The 25,936-nt window shown below is 40.4% G+C and overlaps 1 protein-coding gene across 4 annotated transcripts in view; it reads right to left on the bottom strand.

Moving 5' to 3' along the window:
* LOC132407433 (nuclear receptor subfamily 6 group A member 1-like) overlaps nucleotides 1-25,936 on the bottom strand; it is a 297,024-nt gene that overhangs the window by 6,734 nt on the left and 264,354 nt on the right. For all 4 annotated transcript variants that reach the window (XM_059993924.1, XM_059993925.1, XM_059993926.1 and 1 more), the window contains 3 exons: nucleotides 24,383-24,607; nucleotides 22,392-22,646; nucleotides 16,412-16,533 (listed from right to left, as the gene is read on the bottom strand). In XM_059993924.1, the coding sequence (XP_059849907.1) occupies nucleotides 16,412-16,533; nucleotides 22,392-22,646; nucleotides 24,383-24,607 (602 nt within the window). The remainder of the gene's footprint in view (nucleotides 1-16,411; nucleotides 16,534-22,391; nucleotides 22,647-24,382; nucleotides 24,608-25,936) is intronic.

Here is a 25,936-nt window from a genome sequence, read left to right as displayed (position 1 = left end):
TGCTCCCTGTATGATAACCCTTTCATTCCCAGAATCATCCTTGTGAACCTTCTCTGGACCCTCACCGATGTCTTAAAGCCTCAGCATCACATCTCTACTCTTGTATTCAAGACCTCTTGAAATGAATGCTAACGTTGCATTTGTCTTCCTCACCTTCTGCAGCCCTACCAGTTTCCTCAACACTACCTACCCCGCCACCAATCTTCATATCATTTGCAAACTTGACAACAAAGCCAGCTAATCCGTCTTCTAAACATTGATTTACAACAAAAAAAGAGTGGAGTTTCTCCATAATCTCTACTGCTACCTCTTTCAGAACCCGAGGGTGCAGTTCATCTGGTCTGGGTGACTTTCTCCCCTGTAATAGTAACTACACTCACTTCTCTTCCTTCACACACTACCAACATCTGGCACACTGCTAGAGTCTTCCACAGTGAAGACTGATGCAAAATACTCATTTAGCTCATCTGCCATCTCCTTGTCCCCTGTTATTTCTCTGGCCTCATTTTCCAGCGGTCCTGTATCCACTCTCATCTCTTTTTTTTACATATTTGAAAAAGCTTTTATTATCCACTTTGATATTATTTGAGAGCTTGCTTTCATATTTCATCATTTCCCTTTAATGATTCTTTTAGTTGCTACCTGTAAGTTTTTGTAAGCTTTCCAATCCTCTATCTTCCTCTAGCTTTGTTGTATGCCCTCTCTTTGGTTTTTACATTAGCTTTGACTTCCTTTGTCAGCCACAGTCATACTATTTTGCCATTTGAGTATTTCTTCATTTTTGGAATACATCTGTCCTTCACTTTCCTCGTTTTCCCAGAAAATCATGCTATTGTTGCTCTGCTATCATCCCTGGCAGCAGCTCCTTCCAGTTTATTGGGCCAACTTCTCTTTCATACCACTAATTTCCTTTACTGCACTGAAATACTGCTCTGTCAGACTTTACTTTCTCCCTATCAAGTTTCAAGTTGAACTCAATCTTAATGTGATCACTGGCTCAAGGGTTCTTTAACCTTAAACTCCCTAATCGCCTGTTTCATTACATTACACCCAATCCAGTACAGCTGATTCCTTAGTAGGCTCAACGACAAACTGCTCTAAAAAGCCATCTCGTAGGCATTCAACAAACTCAATGTCTAGAGATCTATTACCAACCTGATTTTCTCAATCGGCCTGCATGTTAAAGTCTCCCATGACTATCATAACGTCATTGCCTTTATGAATGCCTTTTCTATTTCCTGTTGTAACCTGTTGTCTACATCCCAGCTACTATTGGGGGGCATGTATATAACTGCCATCAGTGTCCTTTTACCTTTACATTTTCTTAACTCAACCCACAAGGATTCAATATCTTCCGATCCTATGTCATATCTTTCCACTGATTTGATGCCATTCTTTACCAGCAGAGCCACCTCTGCCTACCTTCCTATCCCTCTGATTCAAATGCAACCTTGGATATTTAGCTTCCAACTACAACCATCCATCAGCAATGATTCAGTGATTGCCACAACATCGTACCTGACAATCTGTAATGGTGCAACAAGATCATCCATCTTATTTGTTATACCCCATGCAGTGAGATAGAACACTGAGAACTGTTTTCACTACCCTTTTTATTTTGCATCCCTAATAGTTCACTGCAATTTGGTCCTATCATCTGCCTTCCCTTCCTGACAGTCTGACTGCACGCTATCTTTGCTTTTTTACCATCTGTCCTATCCTGAGTCCCTTTATTCTGGTTCCCACCCATCAAATTAGTTTAAATCCTTCCCAACAACTCTAACAAAAACTGCCCACAAGAATATTGGTCGCCCTCAGGTTCAGGTGCAACCTGTCCTTTTTGTACAGGTTCTGCCTCCTCCTCCCCCAATAAGAGACACCAATGATTCAAGAACCTGAAGCCCTGCTCCCCTGCACCAGCTTCTCAGCCATGCCAAAGCAGCCTGTTTCTACCCTCGCTAGCACATGGCACAGGTAGCAATCCAGAAATTACTAAACTGGAGGTTCTGCTTCTCAGCTTTCTGCCTAGCTCTATAAATTCTTTCTTCAGCACCTCATTTCTTTTCCTTCCTAAGTCATTGGTACCAATATGCACCAAGACATCTGGCTGCTCACCCCCCCCCCCCACCCCCAAATGCTGTAGACACAAGGTGACCCTGACCCTGGCACCTGGGAGGCAACAGACCATCCAGGTGTCCCATTCACGTCCACAGAATCTCCTGTTCTTTCCCTTCACTATTGAGTCCCCTATCACTACCGCTCCCTTCTTCTCCCTCTTTACCTTCTGCACCACAGACCCATGCTGAGTGCCAGTAACCAGTCTCCGTGGCATTCCCCACAAAAGTATCCAAAACTGCATACTTATTTTTGAGGGGAATGGTCACAAGGGTGCTCTGCACTAACTACCTATTAACATTTCCATTTCTCCTGACAGTTACCCAGCTACTTGCCTCCTGCAACTTAGGTGTGACTACTCCCTGTAACTCTGATAGATTATCTTCTCACTCTCCCATATAAGCCAAAGGTCATCCAGCTGCTGCTCCAGATTCCTAACACGGTCTTCATGGAGCTGCAGCTCAATGCACTTCATGCATATGTAGTTCCCTGGGAGACTCTGGGTCTCCCAGGACTCCAACATCCAGCATGAAGAACACACAATGGCCATTTACTACACAGAAGAGAAAGACAAACAAAGGGAATCTTCATAGAAACTTACTCAGAGCCAACATCTCTTCTAAGCCAAAGCCTGACACTCCTACTCTCACCACTACCCTACTCCCAACAATGGCTGCCCAGTTTGTCCCTTCTGTGTTCACTGTGCTCTGCTTCTGCTGCTGATTGAACTTCTGGAATGTCCAAACAGAGTGAGCCTCTGGAATGTCACAATAGATTACTTTTGGAAATAAATTTCTTGAAATGATTTGTAATTTGAGTAATAAAAGCCCTACTGAAAAGACAAAAGTGCTATTGATAATAAACGTACACTGAAAACTGGCAAAAATTAATGCCTTACTCTAGTGTGGAGCACTCAAGGAATGAAGGTTTGAAGGTGTTCTTCAAAGGAACAAGTATTTGTTCTGAACAAGGATCCCAACATGCAATGTAAATCGTTTCTCTTTCCACAGCTACTGACAGACCTGAGTGCTTCCAACATTCTGTTTTTATTTGTTTTTCAACATTTAAATTTTATTTTTCTGTTTCCATTCTGCAGCCAGTTCTTTCCTTGCCTGGATTACAACAGTAAAACTGGATTTTAGAAGGCAAAATAATGCTCAAGATCATTATAAACTTTTTTCAGATCCACTATTTTGCTTCTGGAAGCATCAAAGAACATGTCAGAGAATGAGGCAGACAAAGTCAGATAAACAGAATGATGCATGTCACAGAATAATGTTGGAGTAGTTTGCAAACTGAAGAAATGCAGAGCTATGGAGGGGCTTGAAAATGTTCATGAAGGGAGAAATTGAGAGAAGAAATGGAAGCTGGCACTAACAGTTAAAGAAATTCAATCCAACAGGGAACGAAACCATAAACGAGTTACCAAAGAGTAAGGGGTTTGTTAATTGAAGAGAACAATTTTGAAAAGTTGGATGCAATTTACATCAGTAATGAACAGGAAGTGAAATTTTAGATTTACCTCTGGATTAAACAGGATTTTGAAGCATGAATCAACCTGAACTAATAGAAAGGAAGGTGGAAGCAGTGGGAAGTGAAGTTGTATATTAGTTTGGGTAGGGGTGAAGGGAGTTAACGAAAACAATGTTTTTATTCCTCTAAGGCTTAACTGTGAGTTCTATTCACTTATCTATTTTCCAATATTAGGGAGTATGACAGTTGAAATCATGACAATTTGGACAAAAGCAGCTCTGGATTTCTTCAGCATATTGACTGTCATGGAGAAGAGGCACTTGGAGGAGTTAGGAAGAGTCAAGCATGGACTTTTGGAAAGATCTAGAGGTGTATAGAAGGCAGAGCAGAGTGATGATGCCGCTAAACGGCAATTCATTTGCTTGCATCTTCGGAAACAGCTCCAATTCCATCTTGAATATCTTTATTTTTCCCTTTCAGGGTTCTTTTGAAGACCCTGACCTGGAGTTAGGCACTGACTACAGTTTTTTGCGGGAATGGGACCCGCTCTCGGGTTTGATAACTGGCCGTTGTCTGTCAGCACACCAAGGGCTCAGCCTTGGAAGCCTAGGATCTTGGGGCTCTGGAGATGGTGTCACAACAGGAGACCCCCGTGTGTCATTGAGGGAGTTGGAATATCTGCGGCTGTGTACCCAGAGACTCATGATCCTGATTTTTGGGCACAGAGCTTGAAAAAAAAGCGAGGTGGTGGACTTTTAACATCGTAAACCAGCGAGTTGTTTGTTATGTCTTCCTGCTCGCTGTGAAAACAGAGACAGCTCTTTCTCCTCACTAGGGAGAGAGAGATGGGGAGAGGGAGAGAGAGAGAGAGAGAGAACCTGTGGTATGTTGAATGCCGGGTGAAGAATGTAGTCTTTGGATTACTGCAAGTCTGTCTTTATTGTTGCTTTGTTCATGCTTGAGTGCTCAGTGGCAGGTGCCGATACTTTTTTTTTAACAGTGGGGAGAGGGGGGATTGTTTCTTGCTGCCATTTACATGCGGGAGGGGGGAGCAGAGGGGGAGGGGGTTTTGGGGTTCTAACATTTGACTGTCGTTCATTCTCTGGGGCACTATGTTTCCGTGGATGGTTGCAAAGAAAAAGCATTTCGGGATGTTTATTGTATACATTTCTCTGACATTAAATTGTACCTTTGAATATCCAAAAATGTAAAACAGAAACCTTTCATCTTTTATTAAGTAGTGTGCTATGGTAGCGTATCAGTTAGCATAATGCTATTACAGCTTGGGGCGTCGGAGTTCAATTCCTATGTCATCTGTAAGAAGTCTGTACATCCTCTCCATGGAATACGTGGGTTCTCTCCGAGTGCTGTTAATTCTCCTGTGATTATGCTAGGGTTAAATCAGGGTATGCCAGTTCTGTGCTGCATTTCTAAATAAATACTATCACCCCTCATTCTCCTATAGACCTCTCAGCCAAGATATAAATTGTCCTTGCATCCACCTTGTCAAATCCTGCAAGAATTGTTGGAGGTCAGGCCCGCATAACAGCCAGAATGGGGACAGGTGCCCACTAACACCCCCCACCCATCCCCCCAGGTTCGGACCTGTGCAGGCAAGAGGCACAAGGATCAATGATTCCGCCCCCCCCCCCCCCCGATACATGAATTAACAAGATCAGCGTTTGAGTCATTATATTTAAGATACAGGAACTGAATTAGGCCATTCAGCCCTCTGCTCTGGAAGAGCAGACTCAATAGGCCAAATGGCCGACTTCTGCTCCTTTGTCTTATGGTCTTGATTCTGCTCTAGTATTCCATTATAGTTGATTTATTATCCATCTCAACCCCATTCTCTTGTATTTTGCCCATAACCGTGGATGCCCTGACTAATATACAATCTATTAACCTCTGCTTTAAATACAGCCAATGACTCTGTTGCCACAGCTGTCTGTGGCAATGAATTCCTGCCACTTCCTGCAAGGAGTTTGTACATTCTCCCCATTACTGCACGAGTTTCCTCTGAGTGTTCTGGTTTTCTTCCACAGTCCAACGATGTATCAGTTGGTAGGTTAATTAGCACTTAAATTATCCCATGATTAGGGTCCAATTAAATCAGGGGGTTGCTGGACAGTGTGGCATGAAGGGCCTGTTCCACGCTGTATCTAAATAAACAAACAAATAATTCCACAGATTCACTATCCTCTAGCTAAAGAAATTCTTCCTCATCTCTCTTCTAAATGGATATTCATCTATTCTGCAGCTCTGTCCTCTTGTCTTAGAATCTACCACTGTAGGAAACATCCTCTGCACATCCACTCCATCTAAGCCTTCCAATATTCAGTAGGATTCAACCATCATTCTTCTAAACTCCAGTGAATACAGGCCTAGAGCCATCTAATACTCTTCATTTATTAACACTTTCATTCCCAGAATCATTCTTGTGAACCTCCTCTGGACTTTCTCCATGCCAGCAGATCCTTTCTTAGATAAGGTGCCCAAAACTGCTCACAATACTCCAAGTGCAGCCTGACCACAGCCTTATAAAGCCTTAGCATTAAATCCTTGCTTTAAATTCTAGTCTTCACAAAATGAATGCTAACATTGCATTTGCCTTCCTTGCCACTGCAAGTTATCTATCAGGGAATTCTAAGTCCCTTTGCACTTCTGATTTTCGAATTTTCTCCCCATTTAGAAGGGTCCTCATTTGTTGTCATCAACTAAACCTAGGTCGATACCAAAGCCCAAAGGTCAGCTGGAAGTCTAGCTCGAAGCCCGACGGTCAATTGGAAGTCTGGAAGTCGAGGTTCGATTGGCTGGAGTCCCGAGTCTGGAAATCTGCTGGAGAAGTTGAGGCCTAACATCTGCAAATCCACTGGAGGCTAAAGACAGCCTATCTTGGGGTAAGAGAACTGTGTATGTGGGTGGGGTACATAGGTCAGTGGGAGTATAGAACTGGGTTTGTTTTGCTGCTGCTTTGTTACTTGGCATGTTCATTTTGCTGTGTTCTGTGTTGTTCTGCCAGGCATGGTAGGCATGCTAGTTGGTGCCAGAATATGTGGAAATGCTTGCAGACTGCTCCCAATGCATCCTTAGGTTATTAATGCGAACAACATTTTACTGTATGTTTCAACATTCAGATGATAAATATGAACCTGAATTTGAGATGTCCTTGCTACCCTTTTTAAACAACGGAACATCAACCATTTTCTAGCCATGCACTATAAAGCTACAAATACCTTCTCCCTGGTAATATGAACAACTCCAAAACATCTCCATGTGTCTTTCGAATCTCTTAGGCAACAATGATTTTCTTTTAGGTAAACATAGAAACGTATTTATTAAAAGTCCCACCCATCTCCTGCTGCTCAAGACAGTTATTAGGGGAGATTGACCAGGCTAGGTCTTTATTCTTTGGAACATAGGAGAATGATGGGTGAGCTTACAGAAATTTTTATAGAAATGAGGCATAGATAAGGCAGAAATAATAAGGCAGTGACTAATAATCCTTCCCCAGGACAAGGGACCTCAGAACTAGGAAAGTTGGGTTTAGGGTGAGAGGGGCAAAGATTTAAAAAGGGACCTAGAGGGGAGAATATATGGAACAAAGTGACGGAAGAAATGATTGAGGCAGATACAAATAGTATTTAAGAAGCACTTGGTTAGGTATATGAGGGAGTGGGGGCCATAGATTGATGGATATGTGCAACGGGTTGTCCTGCTTTATAACTATGACTTTTTGCAAAATGTGCCATTGAGACAGAGAATATGATAGAAAATTGGAAACTGTACAGATTATTGCTAATCTTTCTCTTGCTACTGCCATAAACTGTGTATAAGCCACCTGTTTTGAAGATTATAATGTCTTAGCCATGACCTCTTATTCAGATTATAATGTGTGTGGTCTGAGATTTGGTTTAATTAGTGATTGTCCCAAGAATTTCAAACCAACAAGGGTCATGATCATCACCAGCAATCTAAAAACTTCATTTCTTACTGGCTTACAAACAAAAAGAGCTAATAATCACACCAAATAGCAAATAATCAACATATTAATGATTGGACCATGTCCTATTTGTCACCATCAGTTGTTCTATTGTGGAAAATACATATTTTTTTTAAAACAAGTAAATTTGCCAATTTTGGAGTCAGAAAGCAATTCTCAATTGATAGAAATAGAAGAATATTAAATACTTAACTTAGGATATGTAAATCTTTAAATATTTATCATCAAAATTTGTGATAGCAATATGGAATAAAAGTGTTAAAAATCCTCAGCATCTTAGATCAGTTTTAACGAGAGAGGAAATTTCCTCTTTGAATCTTGAAAGATCATAATCTTCCCACTGATTAGTTCTATCTTTCCCCCTTCATTCAACTACAAATGCTATTTCTCTATCCACAGATGTTGTATGACTTGCCACATATTTCCAGTACTTTCTGTTTCTGTATTTAAAAAACATTGGATGAACACTATTTCTTTTCAGACAATCAACATATTTCTTCATCCTTCAAAGTTTTAATCCTAATGGAGTATTCATATACAAGGGGAAGAACCCTTTCTTAGATACGTGGAGCATTAAGTAGAACTATTTTTATGAGCTTTGGTAGGTTTTTCATTACTCAAGTAAATAAAATTATGCAAATTATGCACACCTTTAAGGTTATAATGGCTCCAAGTTGATATTATTTAAGCACATACTACTTAAGATAAAAATTATTTAAAATGCCCAGCACCAACTCCAATACAAATATCAAGTGTACAGCAGCAATTGCATCTTTATCTCCTTTGTGTGAACATTCATCAGGCACAAAGTAATTATGCCTATCATCTCAGAAAGGAGAATTGGATAGATCAGTTAAAACCCAAGAATAATTTAACAGTTTAGCATATAAAAAAGAATTTGAATACAGTAATTATATGAACATCTTTAAAATGGGAAAACTAAAATCATCAAGCAACATTTGTATAAGTACATTAAGATAAATCAGTATTTTGATGAGCTATAAACTCCAAGATTTTAAAAAATTTTCACATGACATCCTAACATTTAACTAAAGGCTAATAAATCAATAGAACTTTATTTCCTAGAAGATAGGAGACTGAGGGGAGGTTTCCAGGACGCCTAGGCGTGACTTGAGAAGCAGCAATACTCTCTATGGATATGATTAAATATTCCCGTTTCAGCCCGTTACAGATAAAAAGCACAACCGCTTCCAAGGTCAGTACAGTCAAAGATGTTTTAATGCGTTTAAATGAACTGTCACTGCATAAAACCGATGGAAACAATACCGTTTGAGGTCGGAAGTGTCCACGGAGGACACCTCGGAGGAAATGCAGGCGTAGATCAGGATTACAAATGTGTTTAAGAAAACGGGGTTTTAAACTCCCTATACCGACTATTTTGCTGCCAAAAGTGCAGTCTCTGGTGAATAAAATTGATGATCTCAGAGCCAGGGTGCTGAATCAGAGGGACATTAGGACCGCATGTGTCCTTTGTTTCATGGAATCCTGGTTAACCCCTTCTGTACCGGATGCAGTGACTCAAATTGACAGGTTTACTATACACCGTAAGGATAGATCTATAGAGTCTCTCAAAAGCAGAGGTAGAGGAGTATGCTCTTGATTAACTCTTCTTGGTACACAAATATATCAGTGCTGCCCCAATTCTGCTCACCAGACCTGGAATATCTAGCAGTAAAGTGTTGTCCTTTTTACCTACCACCGGAGTTCTCTGGGGTCATTCTGGTAGCAGTTTACATTCTACCTCAGGCCAATGTCAAGCAGGCTTTAGATAATCTGAGTAATGGGAACAACATGCCTGAAACAGTGTACCCTAACACTTTCACCATTATTTGGGAAATTTTAACAAGGCCAGTCTGAAACAAATAACTAAGCAACTACCATCACTTGCAATAACAGAGGAAGCAATACACTGGACCATTGCTACACCACCATCAAGAATACCCACTGTGCTGTTCCACACCCTCACTTCGGGAAGTCTAATCACCTAGCTGTACCTCTACTCCAAATATAGGCAGAGACTGTTGTGGGGAACAACACCTTATATACTGGTTGGGTAGCCTCCAACCTGATTGCATGAACATTGACTTCTCTAATTTCTGTTAATGCCCCTCCTCCCCTTCATACCCCTACCCTGACATATTTAGTTGCTTTTTTTCTCTCTCTCTCTCTGCCCATCACTCAGCCTGTTCTCCATCTCCCTCTGGTGCTCCCTCCCACTTTCTTTCTCCCGAAGCCTCCTGTCCCATGATCCTTTCCCTTCTCCAGCTCTGTATCACTTTCGCCAATCACCTTTCCAGCTCTTAGCTTCATCCCACCCCCTCCGGTCTTCCCCTATCATTTCGCATTCCCCCCTCCCCCCACTACTTTCAAATCTCTTAGTATCTCTCCTTTCAGTTAGTCCTGACGAAGGGTCTCGGCCTGAAACATCGATAGTGCTTCTCCTTATAGATGCTGTGTTCCACCAGCATTTTGTGTGTGTTGTATGATTTGCGGAGGGCTATTTCAAGGGTGAAGAGACAATTTTGATCAAGGTTGCAGGCGATATCAGATGCACAGCAACTCTGACAGGGTCTGCAAGACATCACTTCCTACAAAGCGAAACCCAATAGTATGAATGGCAGTGATGCTTCATTACCAGATGAAGTCAGCGCCTTCTATGCACGCTTTGAAAGGGAGAACACAACTACAGCTGTGAAGGTCCCTGTTGCACCTGATGACCCTGTGATCTCCGTCTCAGAGGCTGATGTTAGACTGTCTTTAAAGCGAGTTAACCCTCGCAAAACAGAAGACCCTGATAGATTACCCTGTAAAGCTCTGAAAACCTGTGCCAACCAACTAGCGGATGTATTCAAGGACATTTTCAACCTCTCAGTCCTACGTGCAGAAGTTCCCACTTGCTTCAAAAAGGCAACAATTATACCAGTGCCTAAGAATAATAACGTGGGCTGCCTTAATGACTATCTCCCATTTGCACTCACATCAACAGTGATGAAATGCTTTGAGAGGTTGTTTATGTCTAGACTGAACTCCTGCTTCAGCAAGGACTTGGAACCATTGCAATATGCCTATCGCCACAATAGGTCAATGGCAGATGCAATCTCAATGGCTCTCCACACAGCTTTAGACCACCTAGACAACACAAACACCTGCGTCAGGATGCTGTTCATTGACTAGAGCTCAGCATTTAATACCATTATTCCCACAATCCTGATTGAAAAGTTGCAGAACATGGGTCTCTGTACCTCCTTCTGCAATTGGATCCTCCTTGCTGACGATCAGCACTGGTGCACCTCAGGGGTGTGTACTTAGCCCACTGCTCTACTCTCTATATACACATGATTGTGTAGCTAGGCATGGCTCAAATACCATCTACAAATTTTATTTTGCTGACAATACAACCACATGTTGGTAGATATGCCAACTAGTGGAATGGTGCCACAGCAACAACCTGGCACTCAACGTCAGTAAGACGAAAGAGTTTATTGTGGACTTCAGGAAGAGCAAGATGAAGGAACATATACCAATCCTCATAGAGGGATTAAAGTGGAGAGAGTGAGCAGCTTCAAGATCCTGGGTGTCAAGATCTCTGAGGATCTAACCTGGTACCAAAATATCAACGTAGTTGTAAAGAAGGCAAGACAGCAGCTATATTAGTTTGAAGAGATTTGGCATGTCAATAAATACACTCAAAAACTTCTATAATTGTACCGTGGAAATCATTCTGACTGGCTGCATCACTGTCTGATATGGAGGGGCTATTGCACAGAACCGACAGAAGCTGCAGGTGATTGTAAATCTAGTCAGTTCCATCTTGAGTACTAGGTTACAGAGTACATAGAAACATAGAAAATAGGTGCAGGACCACAAGGGCCATATCTAACTTCCTCTTAAATGTAGCCAAAGAACCGGCTTCAACTGTTTCCTGTGGCAGAGAATTCCACAGATTCACCACTCTGTGTGAAGAAGTTTTTCCTCATCTCAGTCCTAAAAGGCTTCCCCTTTATCCTTAAACTGTGACCCCTTGTTCTGGACTTCTCCAACATCGGAAACAATCTTCCTGCATCTAGCCTGTCCAATCCCTTTAGAATTTTATACGTTTCAATAAGATCCCCCTCAATCTTCTAAATTCCAGTGAGTATAAGCCTAGTTGATCCAGTCTTTCTTCATATGAAAGTCCTGCCATCCCAGGAATCAATCTGGTGAACCTTCTCTGTACTCCCTCTATGGCAAGAATGTCTTTCCTCAGATTAGGGGACCAAAACTGCACACAATATTCTAGGTGTGGTCTCACCAAGGCCTTGTACAACTGCAATAGAACCTCCCTGCTCCTGTACTCAAATCCTTTTGCTATGAATGCCAACATACCATTTGCCTTTTTCACCGTCTGCTGTACCTGCATGCCCACCTTCAATGACTGGTGTACAATGACACCCAGGTCTCGTTGCATCTCCCCTTTTCCTAATCAGCCACCGTTCAGATAATAATCTGTTTTCCTGTTCTTGCAACCAAAGTGGATAACCTCACATATATCCACATTAAATTGCATCTGCCATGAATTTGCCCACTCACCTAACCTATCCAAGTCACCCTGCATCCTCTTAGCATCCTCCTCACAGCTAACACTGCTGCCCAGCTTCTTGTCACCCGCAAACTTGGAGATGCTGCATTTAATTCCCTCGTCTAAATCATTAATATATATATTGTAAACAACTGGGGTCCCAGCACTGAGCCTTGCGGTACCCCACTAGTCACAGCCTGCCATTCTGAAAAGGTCCCGTTTACTCCCACTTTGCTTCCTGTCTGCCAACCAATTCTCTATCCACATCAATACCACACCCCCAATACAGTGTGCTTTAAGTTTGCACACTAATCTCCTGTGTGGGACCTTGTCAAAAGCCTTTTGAAAATCTAAATATACCACATACACTGGCTCTCCCCTATCCACTCTACTAGTTACATCTTCAAAACATTCTATAAGATTTGTCAGACATGATTTTCCTTTCACAAATTCATGCTGATTTTGTCCAATGATTTCACCTCTTTCCAAATGTACTGTTATCACATCTTTGATAACCGACTAGCACTTTCCCCACCACCGATGTCAGACTAACTGGTTTATAATTCCCCGGTTTCTCTCTCCCTCCTTTTTTAAAAAGTGGGGTTACATTAGCCACCCTCCAATCCTCAGGAACTAATCCAGAATCTAAGGAGTTTTGAAAAATTATCACTAATGCATCCACTATTTCTTGGGTTACTTCCTTAAGCACTCTGGGATGCAGACCATCAGGCCCTGGGGATTTATCTGTCTTTAATCCCTTCAATTTACCTAACACCTCTTCCCTACTAACATGTATTTCCCTCAGTTCCTCCATCTCACTAGACTCTCAGTCCCTTACTATTTCCGAAAGATTATTTATGTCCTCCTTAGTGAAGGCAGAACCAAAGCAGTTATTCAAGTGGTCTACCCAGGACATCTTCAGGGAGCGGTGTCTCAGAAAGGCAGTGTCCATTATTAAGGACCTCCAGCACCCAGGGATGCCCTTTTCTCACTGTTACCATCAGGTAGGAGATACAGAAGCCTGAAGGTACACACTCAGTGATTCAGGAACAGCTCCTTCCCCTGTGCCATCCGATTCCTAAATGGACATTGAAGCTTTAGATACTACCTCACCTTTTTTTAAAAAATATACAGTATTTCTGTTTTTGCATGTTTTTAAAGCTATTCAATATTCATAACTGATTTACTTGTTAATTTATTATCATGTTTTATTTTATTTATTATATTTTTCCTCTCTGCTAGATAATGTATTGCATTGAACTGCTGCTGCTGAGTTAACAAATTTCAGAACAAGCTGCCAGGTGGAAGTGGGTTTGATTTCAACATTTAAAAGAAATTTGGATAGGGATATAGATGGGAACAAGTATGGCTATCTTTAGTTCAGGGACAGGTCAGTGGAACTAAGCAGATTAATAGTTTGGTATGGACCAGATGGCCAAATGATCATTTCTGTGCTGTAGTATTCTATGATTCTATTGCTTCTAGATCAAATTGGATCCATGAAACAATAAAGTGAAGTTCAAAGTAAATTTACTATCAAAATGCGTATATGTCACCATATACTACCCCGAGATTCATTTTCTTGCTAGCGTTCACATACAGACAAAGAAATTTAATGGTATTGATGAAAAAATGCACACAAATAATAAAAGAGGCTCATTATCTGGCACATCAAATAATACACCGGTGACACATCGAGTAGCATCCATGGAGGGAAGGCAATTGCCATCGTTTTGGGTCTAAACCCTGCATCATGTGACCCATGCTCCTTGTGATCTGTCTGACCATTTCTGAAGGAAATACAACTGTTTTGATCAGCTTGAGTGCCAAGTTTCAGAGCTTGAGCACCAAATGCAGGCACTACAGCATATTGGCAAGGCTGAGTGTTATATGGATAACATATTTTTAACAGGTAGTTGGTCATTCCTAATTTTAAACAAATGCAGACTATGGTGGACTGAATGACTACCAGTCAGGAGAGACAGGCAAGTAGTCCAGAACAGTTTCCTACCTGTTAGATATCGATGGGTTTAATTTCCTCTGTGGAACCCAGGTTTGGAGTGGAGAAAATCAGAGTGGAAACTCAGGCTAAGGCATACAAAAGTGAAGAAGTACAGTGCATTTCTTACAATTGTGAGAAACTGTCCCCCTTAGCAGGAGTCTAAACCAAAAAGCACAAATTTAAGGGGCAAAAGATTTACAATATATTTAGTGAAGATTGCAGGCTCCACAAGACATTTCAGATGCTAGAATCTAGATCAAAAACAGTTGTTGAAGGAACTGCCAAGCAGCATCTGTGGAAGCAAAGGATAGCAAGGGCAAGCTCTCCTCACTTACGTCAATCAGTTACTTGTTAGTGCCTGCCTTTTCTATCCTCTTTCTACTGGTTATCTCCCTCTTACACTCTGAGCCCTGATGCAAAGTTCTGATCTGAAATGTTGATTATCCGTTTGCCTCCACAAATGCAGACTAACCTACTGATTTCCTCCAGCAACTTGGTTTTTTTTAAAATTGGATGCTTAACTCGCTACAGGAATGGCAGAGGCAGGTATCCTCACAACATTTACAATGGATTTAGGTGAGTACTTGAAATACCAAGGCACTGAAAGCTGTGAGCACGTACTGGGATATAGGACTGGTGTAGGGAGGTACCTTATGGCTGACATGGACGCAGTGGGGTAATGAGCTTGTTTAGCTATGTTCACACTGATTCAGATATTTTTCTCCTACTTTAGTAGTCAAAGTATTAAAATCTTCAGATAACAGCAAATGAGATGGAACTAGACTTATTTTCTCTTTAGTGCATTTTGCTGGCACACCTATAAAAATCTAGAGATTTGCAGCCACATCTTATGGATTTTAAACAAAGGAAAGCAGATGACGGCATTAATCCTTTATGAAGTTATCGCTACTGGCTAAGAAAATGCAGACTCAATGTCAGTTACCACCACACCTAATCTGACTGTTATTTCCACTTCAGTGAGGCATAAGTGGTTAAAATAGAATCAAAATCAGGTTTACTATCACTGGAATGTGTTGTGAAATTTGTTAATTTAGCAGCAGCAGTTTAATGCAACATATAATACAGTATAGAGGAAAAAAAATAAAAATAAATAAATCAATTACAGTATATGTATATTGAATAGATTTAAAATTTGGCAAAAACAGAAATATTATATAAAAGTGAGGTAGTGTTCATGGGTTCAATGTACATCTAGAAATCCCATGGTGGAGGGGAAGAAGCTGTTCCTGAATCACCGAGTGTGTGCTTTTAGCCTTCTGAACCTCCTACCTGATGGTAACAATGAGAAAAGGGCATGCCCTGGTTGCTGGGGTTCCTTAATAATGGACACTGCCTTACTGAGACACTGCTCCTTGAAGATGTCCTGGGTACTCTGTAAGCTAGTACCCAAGATGGAGTCAACTAAATTTACAATCCTGTGCAGCTTCTTTCGGTCCTGTGCAGTAGCCTCCCCTACCCCCCACCCATCAGACAGTGATGCAGCCTGTCAAAATGCTCTCCACGGTACATCTATAGAACTTTTTGAGTGTTTTTGTTGACATACAAAATCTCTTCAAGCTCCTAATGAAATATAGTTGCTGTCTTGCCTTCTTTATAGATGCATCAATATTTTGGGACCAGGTTAGGTCCTCAGAGATCTTAACACCCAGGAACTTGAAACCCCTCACTCTCTCTTTAATCTCTCTGAGGATTGATATGTGTTCCTTTGTCTCACCTTTCCTAAAGTCCACAATCAGCTCTTTCGTCTTACTGATATTGAGTGCCAGGTTGCTGCTGTGACACCACTCCACTAGTTGGTATCCTCTACACGCTTTCTCATTTCCATCTGAGATTCTACCAACAATGGATGTATCATCAGCAAATTTATAGATGGTATTTGAGCTATGCCTAATCACACAGTCATGGGTATATACAGAGTAGAGCAGTGGGCTAAGCACACACCCCTGAGGTGCACCAGTGTTGATCTTCAGCAAGGAGGAGATATTGTCACCAATCCGCACAGACTGTGGTATTCTGGTTAGAATCTAATTGCAGAGGGAGGTACAGAGGCCCAGGTTCTGCAGCTTATCAATCAGGATTGCAGGAATGATGGTGTTAAATGCTGAGCTATAGTCAATGAACAGCATCCTGACATAGGTGTTTGTATTTCCAGCTTAAGGAAGGCCAAATAGAGCAAAAGGAATTTTGTCAAAAACATTAAAACTACATTATTCCTTACCTTGATTAAGAAAGTTGATAGCTTTCATGCACACATACTCCTCATTGCTAACTTTCAGCTGTTGAAATTTTCTAAAGAGGTAGATTAGTCGTTCCATAACTTCCATTCCCTCTTCACTGAATCTAATGGAACAAAATCAATAAGACATTATGTAGTTTTTACAACAAGCTGCACACTTGAAATAGAAATTGCTGAGTGCATGTGAGTGATCAGTTTTTTTAAATGAACATTTTACTTTTCATTTCTAACATTACAGTCCTGGCAAATATCAGGCATACTTCACAAGTCCAGTTCTTATTCAGCCACAATATCTTTAATTATCAGGAAACTCAAACACTTAGAGAACAATTAATTTTGTAAAATGTATTTTGACGTTTTTCTCTGCATTAAACATTTCTTGGTTATTATTCTTTCAAGTGCAATTATTTACAACCAAATTTGAAGAGAAACAGCATTTAGAACTGGCTTGTGAAGCAGACACTGCATTAATACGTATGCATCTTATCATTGTAAAATGGCAATGGGTCTCTACACAATGCATTGGATGGGTTTGTGAATGTTATTTTAAAACTCCAGTTCACAAATTTACATGTCCTCTGCTAGTCATGGAGCTCTTCAGCATGGTAGCATCCTTCAGCTTAACATGTTCATGCTGACCAATGAGCCTTCCTGAGCTAGTCCCATTTGCCCTACATTCAGTTCACATCCCTCTAAATCTTTCTATCCAAGATTCGTCTAAATGCCTTTAAAAGATGTTAATTGGCTGTTTAGAACGAGACGTGTATTGTCTGGGACTTTGCAAAGAATTACAGAAGTGATAAAAATTTTAGTCAAACAATAAAATTGATCAGTCAATCAAACTTCTTAGCTATTTCCACACCAAAGAGACTGTAGGTGCATATCTGTACTTAACAGTTTTCATGACTGAACTGGAAATTCTCCAATGTTATAAAATGAAATTGGAACATTTGTTAGATTTCAGTGAACACTTGTCAATTTCATAAATTCCCCAGGCTGAGGATCATCCTATCTTTAGTATTATTACTGCATTGCTTTCTACCAATTTTCCTCCCTTATATGGCACAAAGCATCCATCACTAGCTAAAGGCAAAGTTGTCACTGAAGAGCAAACTCCTCCACAGCTCCTGACTTTCCCGCTTTCAAACAATTCAGAATTTATTACAATATGTCATTAACATAATATATTGAAACACTTAAGCCAGGTTTTCTGAAAAAGGACTTTTGTATTTTATTTCAAAGCTAACATTATAATGACATCATTCTATCTTGACTTAAGAAAAGTGGATTTGCAAAGACAACCAACAAGATATAAATCATTCAGAAAACCAAGCCTACCTGCAATAAATAACTGTGCTTCAATGTAGGAGGAAAATTGGGTAGAAATGAATACACATTAAAGATGCCATGCAGTTGTTCATGTATAAAATTACTTGCTATAAAAACTCATTAGTGCCAAGTTTGAGATTGTCACTGGATGGTGCAACTGATCCACTCCTGCATGAATTCACATTGTGTATCAGAATAATATGGCTAATCTCAAGTCAAATGACAAAACTGATTAAGAGGATGGCTAAGAAAACATATGCCATAAATCTGGCTCAAATTGGTGATGGAAGACAGAATTTAAAATGGCAGAATTTACCAATGAATAGATGAAAGTTTGAATAAGACTAAGATAAATCATGCTGCTTAATAAAAATCCTTAAGAAAATTTGACAGGACAAAATAAATTTTTAAAAAGCCACGCTTGGGAGACAAACCGTAAACCTTTATTATTATCTTGAATTTGACAGCTCAGAATAAATAGATCCCCATCCCCACCAAAAAAAGACTACATCCTTTTGAAAATCTTCAGAATTTGAACTCTCTCAGTTTTCAAATTTATCCTCATTTTGCTTTGCCTGAGTAACCGGGTTCTTCCTAAATTCAGGCCATTAACTTCCTGGTGTTCCAAAAAAAGTATTCATCAGCATATCAATAATGTTAAAGCAGCTCTTTCAAAATCTTACAACCTACAAACTTCATCTAAGGCAAACAAAAAGACAAATGTAAATGATATTTCTTGTCAACTGAGAGCATCACTTTGGCCCTAGAAATGCTGTTTGAACACAGCAGTACTTTCTCAGCTGATTTTTTTCAACAGTACTTTTCTCTCAATCACAATTCATTAATAATAACATAAACATAAGAGATTTTGCAGATGCTGGAAATTCAGAGTAACACACACAAAATACTGAAGGAATTCAGAAGGTCAGGCAGAATCTATGGAAAGGAATAAAAGAGTCAATATTTTGGGCCAAGACCCTTCATTCAGACTTTCCATAGCTGCTGCCTGAGCTGCTGAGTTCCAACAGCATCTTGTGTATGTTACTTATTTAACAGTAACAACTTCTAAAGGATGGTTGAAAAGATTCATGGATTGGAAAGGTTTAAGAACCAAATTGCTGGAAAATGGGACTAGCATGGATGTGCATCTTGGTCTGCATGGACCAGCTGAGCAGAAAGGTATGTTACCATGCTGCATAACTCAATGAACTCTAAACTGTAACATGGAACTCATAAAATAATAATGTCAAGATTAAGAATTCTCAGTAACAATGTAAAATACCAACAATATTTGACATTTCCTGGATCTTCACTTCAACACCCTAAAATTATCGCCTTATTGAATAAGGTGTTAATTTGTGTATTAAGTATAACTGCTAATAAATCTCTTTGGTACTGAAGACTTAGCTTCAGAAATATAGAGTTTCATATTCTCAGATTAATAAATAATTTGAAAAATGTTCTTTGCAGAAGGCAAAATAAATATTTTAAAATAAGCCCCTTTTACTTAATGATTTGCTGTGTATGCATTCTTTAATCTGATTATGTTTTCATCCTGCTTGATGCCTTCCATGATGCCAAATATCTTCTATAAATAACCCTGAATGTACTGGGGGTCTGCAGAACCCCTTTTTAAAATTAGACTTTAAATCTCGCATGATAAAAAGAGAAAGCACTCAGGGCATCTAGCATATTCAGGCAACTACTTGGGAGAGAAACAGGATTAACCTTTCAGTTCCATGAGCCTTCATCCAAACTACAACTGTTAATGTTTCCACAAACGGTATTTAAAACTTTTCAAATTTAATAGCTTCAAATTTAATGCTTTGAAATATTTTCAAATGATTTTGGAAGATTCAAAAACCTTCAACTTTTGGAAAATTTTTTAACAACTGTTGTTGTTCGTCCTTCGGAGTCGAAGACGACCACGTCTTCTGACAGGTGGAGGGTTTGTGACTGTGGGACCGGAGGTGACTGGTGAGGCCAAACCGGGCCCTGAAAGCTCGCCCACATGTGGGACACATGAGGGTAGGTGCTGCAGTGGAAGTGGAGGTAGTTTGAGCCTTGCGCACGGTGCGTTTCCTCTGAGCCTCTGCAATGCGTACGTTCCTTTAGTGGTCCTGCTCCACCAGGTTGGGCGGTCCAGAGCAAGCAATTCCCAGCTACTGGGATTGATGTTGAGGTCTTTGAGGGACACTTTGAGGCAGTCTTTGAAACGTTTCTTCTGCCCTCCAACTGAGTGCTTGCCCTGGCTCAGCTCTCCATACTCAAGCTGTTTTGGTAATCAACTGTCAGATTTCCTGACGACATGGCCAGCCCATCTGACTTGGGCTTTCTGTAGGAGGGTGTAGACACTGTGGGTGCTAGCCCACTCCAGGACCTCCATGTCTGGGACTTTGTCCTGCCATCGTACGTGGAGAAGTCTGCGGAGGCAGCTCAAGTGGAAGTGGTTGAGCTGTTTAGTGTGTCTGCTGTAGACAGTCCAGGTCTCGCTGGCATAGAGGAGGGTGGGGAGAACCACTGCTCGGTAGACCTTCAGCTTGGTGGTAAGGCTGAGTCCTCTCCGCTCCCATACATTCTCACGGAGTCTCCCAAAGGTGGCACTGGCTTTGGCAATTCTGTTGCTGATCTCGGCATCTATGTTCACCGCTTGTGATAGAATACTGCCCAGATAAGTAAAGCTGTCTACTGCCAGTTGCTTCTGCCCCTTTACTGTGATGTGTGGTTTCTGGTAGGGCTTTCCTACCAACTAACAACTAGCTACCCTAGGGAATATGATGTAGCTAGCTACCAGGGTTCACTTTGTGCACTACCCACAAAATAATGAGTTTATATGGCCACACAGGCAATATCTCTGATCAACACTTTACAGTAAATTTTTAACATTGAAATGTAGTGCTGCTTTTGTTTGGCTTGCCAATGATCAGACATTCTACAATTATGAGATAAAATAAGTAGAAAATCGTCAACAGGTGAGAGCTGTTTCTTGTGTTTACAGGTTTATGATAGCAACAAGTATTTATACATTGCCAAGTTCAATAAAATGTTTTGTGTTTCTGAGACTTTGTGAAATGAGAATGCATAAGTAAATATGGGCTACAAATAATATAAGACAGTTATACCTGAGTTGAGACAATAGCATTAGTGTTTCTAAACTACTACTGGAACAATTAAAGATGCACTGCTATAAATCAGCATAAGACCACAAGACATAGGAGCAGAAGTAGGGGACTGGAACTAGGGGACATAGCCTCAAGATTCAGGGGAGTAGACTTAGGATGGAGATGAGGAGGAACTGCTTTTCCCCGAGAGTGGTGTATCTGTGGAATTCTCTGCTCAATGATGCAGTGGAGGCTACCTCAGTAAATATATTTAAGACAAGGTTGGATAGATTTTTGCATAGTAGGGGAATTAAGGGTTTAAGAGGAAAAACAGGTAGGTGGAGATGAGTCCATGGTCAGATCAGCTATTATCTTATTGAATAGCGGTGCAGGTTCGACGGGCGAGATGGCCTAATCCTGCACCTATTTCTTATGTTCTTATGTAGAATTAAGCCATTTGGCCCATCATGTCTGACCCGCCATGGCTGATTTATTATCCCTCTTAATCCCATTAAAGTCATAGAAGGTTCAGTAGAGTCATAAAAAAGTACAGCACAGAAACAGGCCCTTTGGCCCATGTAGTCCATGTCGAACCATTTGTCTGCCTTTCCCCCATAACCTGTTACTAATCAATAACCTATCAACATCCACTGTAAGTATACCCAATGACAATGTGGCCTCCATAGCCATTTGTGACAATGAATTCTACAGATTCACCACCTTCTAGCCAAAGAAGTTCTTCCTCATCTCTGTTCTTAATGGATGACCAGAGGGCTGTGCCCTCTGATCCTAGATTCCATTCCCCCACTATAGGAAACATCCTCTCCACATTCACTCTATCTAGGTCTTTTAACAGTTGATAGGTTTCAATGCAATCCTCTCTCCTAAACAACAGAGTACAGTCCCAGAGACATCAAATGCTTTTCATTTATCAACTTCCTCATTCTCATGAACCTTTTCTGGACCTTCTCCAATGCCTACACAGCTCTTCTTGGATAAGGGGCCTAAAACGGCTTATAATACTCCAAGTGTAGTCTGACCAATGCCTTGTAAAGCCTCAGCGTTACATCCTTGCTTTGTATAATGACAGAGAGCTCATTTTCAGAATATTATTGGAATGATTAGGCAGGTGTTCTGCTTTCACTCTAGCCCAGGACACAGATGTCCTATTGGAATGTCTTTCTTCATGGTTCGCTATTGTGGATTCTTTGATCATTGGCAATTTGGACATACAAATATTCTGAAGGCATAAGTTGACAGATCCTTGATAAGCAAGGGAGTGGAAGGTTACTATGACTAGGTGGAAATGGAGAGTTCAGCTTACAATCAGAATCAGCCATGAACTAATTGAATGGTGGAGCAGGTTTAGGAGGTAAGCACCATATATAACTTCATACCGTAAGAAAGCATGCTAAAGCCAGTGATTACCAGGATATCTAGCTATATTGCATGGGTATATGAGAATTATCATAACTGCGCCCTACAATGTTATCAAATGCTGCTGCACACACATTCCTTGTCATCTGTCTCACCTTTGAAGTTCATCATCAGATGGCGCATACTTTGAAGTGACATCAGCAAGATCTCCAAAAATTTGTCGGTCATAGACAGTAAGGGAAGAGAGGAGGATGAGCTCCTGCCAGGTGGAACTCAGCAGGCAGGTGTAATCTTTGATTGATAATTCACAGAAAAATGGCAATTTCTTGATCCAGCCAATTTGCCTGAAAAGCAACTCATCAGCTAAGCGGCAAAGTAGAGCAAATAGCTCTGCCTGAGTTACCTTATACCTGTTAAAAATACAAACACAATTAGACCCCGTTACAAAAAGCAATTTTAGAAACCCCCCAGACTTCTAAGCACTTTGATAAATATTTCTTGTAAACCTCTAATGAGAATTATTTTCATTGTAAATACCAACATGAAAAAAGGAAAAAGAACACTGCAAATCAACTTCACACCTTTTTAATGGACTATTGTGATTAGCATCATTATGGTTTCTAATTCAAATTTCTAAGATAGACAAATAATCAAAGTTTCTCAAAAAAAGATTTAAAATGAATTATTTAACCAATTATTAAAATTATGACAATTATGAATAATTCAGTGATGATGCTCAAAGTTAGCCCCAAAGATTACACTTCCCTAATAGAGCCTCAAAATGAAGTTATAAAGAAAGTCTCAACATGGCCAAAGAGGAGCTTGCAAAGTATGTACATGAGCTATCGGCCCAGAATTCATTGACCTCATATTCAACCAGAATCATCACCCATGGTCTGTGCATGATTGTATTCTAGTCATTTCAAAATGAGTTAGTGATACTCCATTAATATCGCCTCCACAAAAAAAAACTTTAATGTTTTTAAAATCCTTCAGAACTTTCCATGACTTTGTCCTCTTTGTATCACTCCATTTACCTTTCCTACTTTATTTAAACACCTACATATCTCTCTATTGTTATAGCAAGATACCATTTTCTTTCTTTCTCCTCCAGGCACCATAATTGGGCACTCATTTATTCAGTCTGCATTCAATTTTTAATCCCAACTTTACTATGCCACCTTTAGCATTAAGCCACAAAATGCCTCCAACTTTGCTCAGGCTTTTTGTCCCTGTTTAGCCTTTTCCCTGACTCCACCTTCTGGAGTTCCATTAATCGGCACAGCAAATGAAAAGTTCCTCTGTGCAAATTAAGTACTAATGAAATGCCAGTACTTGCCAACTGAGTTTTTAATCTCTTCTGAATTACTTAGTTGCTGGAAATGCTATTGCTACTCAGCTGATCCAATTGGAACGCCAGGTATCAATAGTCACAGCTGAACCAGGTAGATACAATCATTGGCTTGTGGAGCAGATTGAGAGGTCACGTTACAGAACTGCAGTAATTGAAGTATTTACACAGCACTCCGCCCTGACCAATGTACTTTGACCACATATTTTGTTACTCGATAGTTTCTCTTTACATTGAAATGATTAATTTGATTCAGACATTTGTTACTTAACAAGGAATACGAAGCAAGAGCAATTGCCTCCCCTCAAAAAATAATGTAATTATTCAGCTGCAAAATAAGCAACCATTTTACAAAAGAATGAATTAATAAGTTTTCCAATCACAAATTAGAGAAATCTGCAGATGCTGGAAATCCAAGCAACATGCACAAAATGCTGGAGGAACTCAGCACGCCAGACAGTATCTATGGAAGAGAGTAAACAGTCCTGATGAAGGGCCTCAGCCTGAAACATTGACTGCTTACTCTTTTCCATAGATGCTGCCTGGCCTGCTGAGTTCCTCCAGCATTTTGTGAGTGTAACTTCTAAGTTGTGACTAATTAAGAGTTCAGACTATGGAGTTTGATTTAAGTTACAGAATATGATGGAATTGATCCACTGTTAACATTTTATTAGAAGTTAATGTTAACAATAGAATCACTAATACAGCCCTAGATGCAACAATAGTTTTACTCTCTCAATAATTTTCTTTGGGATAAAGTTTTACCTTCTCAGCACTACATTAAACTGTACTCACCCATCTTCAATCAGCATTGGTGTTCCAAGAGGTTCGAGGTCTTCTGCTCCAACCAACTGGCTAACCAAAGTATGTGACTGGGGATCTAGGCTGCGGGGTTGAGCTGGCAACAGACCTGAATGAGCAGCATAGCTAAAAAGGTGCGGCAGGTACTGATAGTGCGTGGAGACTGGTGTCCCTATGAATTGATCCCTGAGTGCAGTGTACCCATTCAGTTCCAGTGATCTGCAAGAAAGGCACAAAGACTCTTATAATATTTTACATAATGGCCAGCATTTAGTTCCATTACCCCAATGAAGATATTAGGAAGCTGTTGCCTTAACCACTACAGTACTTTGGAAGGTTCTCCCACAATGCTGTTGACAAGGGAGTTCCAAGTTATTATGGTGCGTGACCTGTCAAGTTTTGTTGCTATGCATCTAAAGACCTTGTCCTTCTTGTTGGTAGAGGTTGAGAGCTTGGGAGTCATAGTTATAGTAGGCTAGGCGAATAAGTACGTGGTACACACGGCAGCCACACTGTAGAAATAGTGAAGGAGAGGAGTGTTCAGGATGATAAGAGTTTATTTTATTTAGAGATACAGCGTGGAACAGGCCCTTCTAGCCCTTTGAGCTGACCACCCAGCAACCCACTTATTGAACTCTAGCCTAACAGAGGACAATTTACAATGATGAATTAACCTATTAACCAGCATATCTTTGGACTGTGGAAGGAAACCAGAGTACCAGAGGAAATCTACACACTTACAAGAAGGACATATGAACTTCTTACAGACAGTATTGGAATAGATAAGACTATTTGTCAAACACAATACATAGTCCTGCTGTAAAAGCTGAGTGGTCTAGGATCTGGAACAACCAGACAATGGCAGAGTACTCCATCACACACTTGCTTTGTGCCTTGCACATGTACCATTGAAACTAAGGTAGCCCAAGTAATACTCTGTACTTCTCACAAAAAAGTAAGCAGAGATTGGTCTCAAGTCATTTCCATAACTGTACCTTTGATTTGGAGTACGTGAATGAAAAGTGTGAGAATAAATTCAGCCAGACAAAGGGTAGATTGAGTGGGTGAAAGTGACAGCACTGAACTGCTTTGACAACCCATGGACTCACTTTCAAGGTCTCTACATCTCGTGCTCAATATCTTGAGGTAGCAACTTAATACATAAAATCGTGCAGACATGGTCAAGAGGTTCACTTGTTGTTCAGACTAAACATCATAATGGGGAAAAAATGTGATCTAAGTGACTAAATGGAATGACTGTAGGTGCCAGATGGGGTGGCTTGAGTATCTGAGAAACTGCTAATCTCCTGGAATTTTCATGCACAACAGTCTAGAGTTTACAGAGAATGGTGCAAAAAAAGAACATCCAGTAAGCAGCAGTTCTGCGCATGAAAACTAGATTAATTTCATGTGTAATTAGAGAAGTAAGAGGAGAATGGACATATTGTTTCAAGCTGACAGGAAGATGAGTGTAACTTAAATAACTGTGTTACAACAGTGGTGTGCATAAGAGCATTTCTGAACACACAGCAGTTCAAACCTTGAAGT

Source organism: Hypanus sabinus, chromosome 18, assembly GCF_030144855.1.
Source record: "Hypanus sabinus isolate sHypSab1 chromosome 18, sHypSab1.hap1, whole genome shotgun sequence".
Taxonomy (NCBI): domain Eukaryota; kingdom Metazoa; phylum Chordata; class Chondrichthyes; order Myliobatiformes; family Dasyatidae; genus Hypanus; species Hypanus sabinus.
Note: the sequence above shows the minus strand (reverse complement) of the source record. Positions and strands in the feature narration are given on the sequence as shown.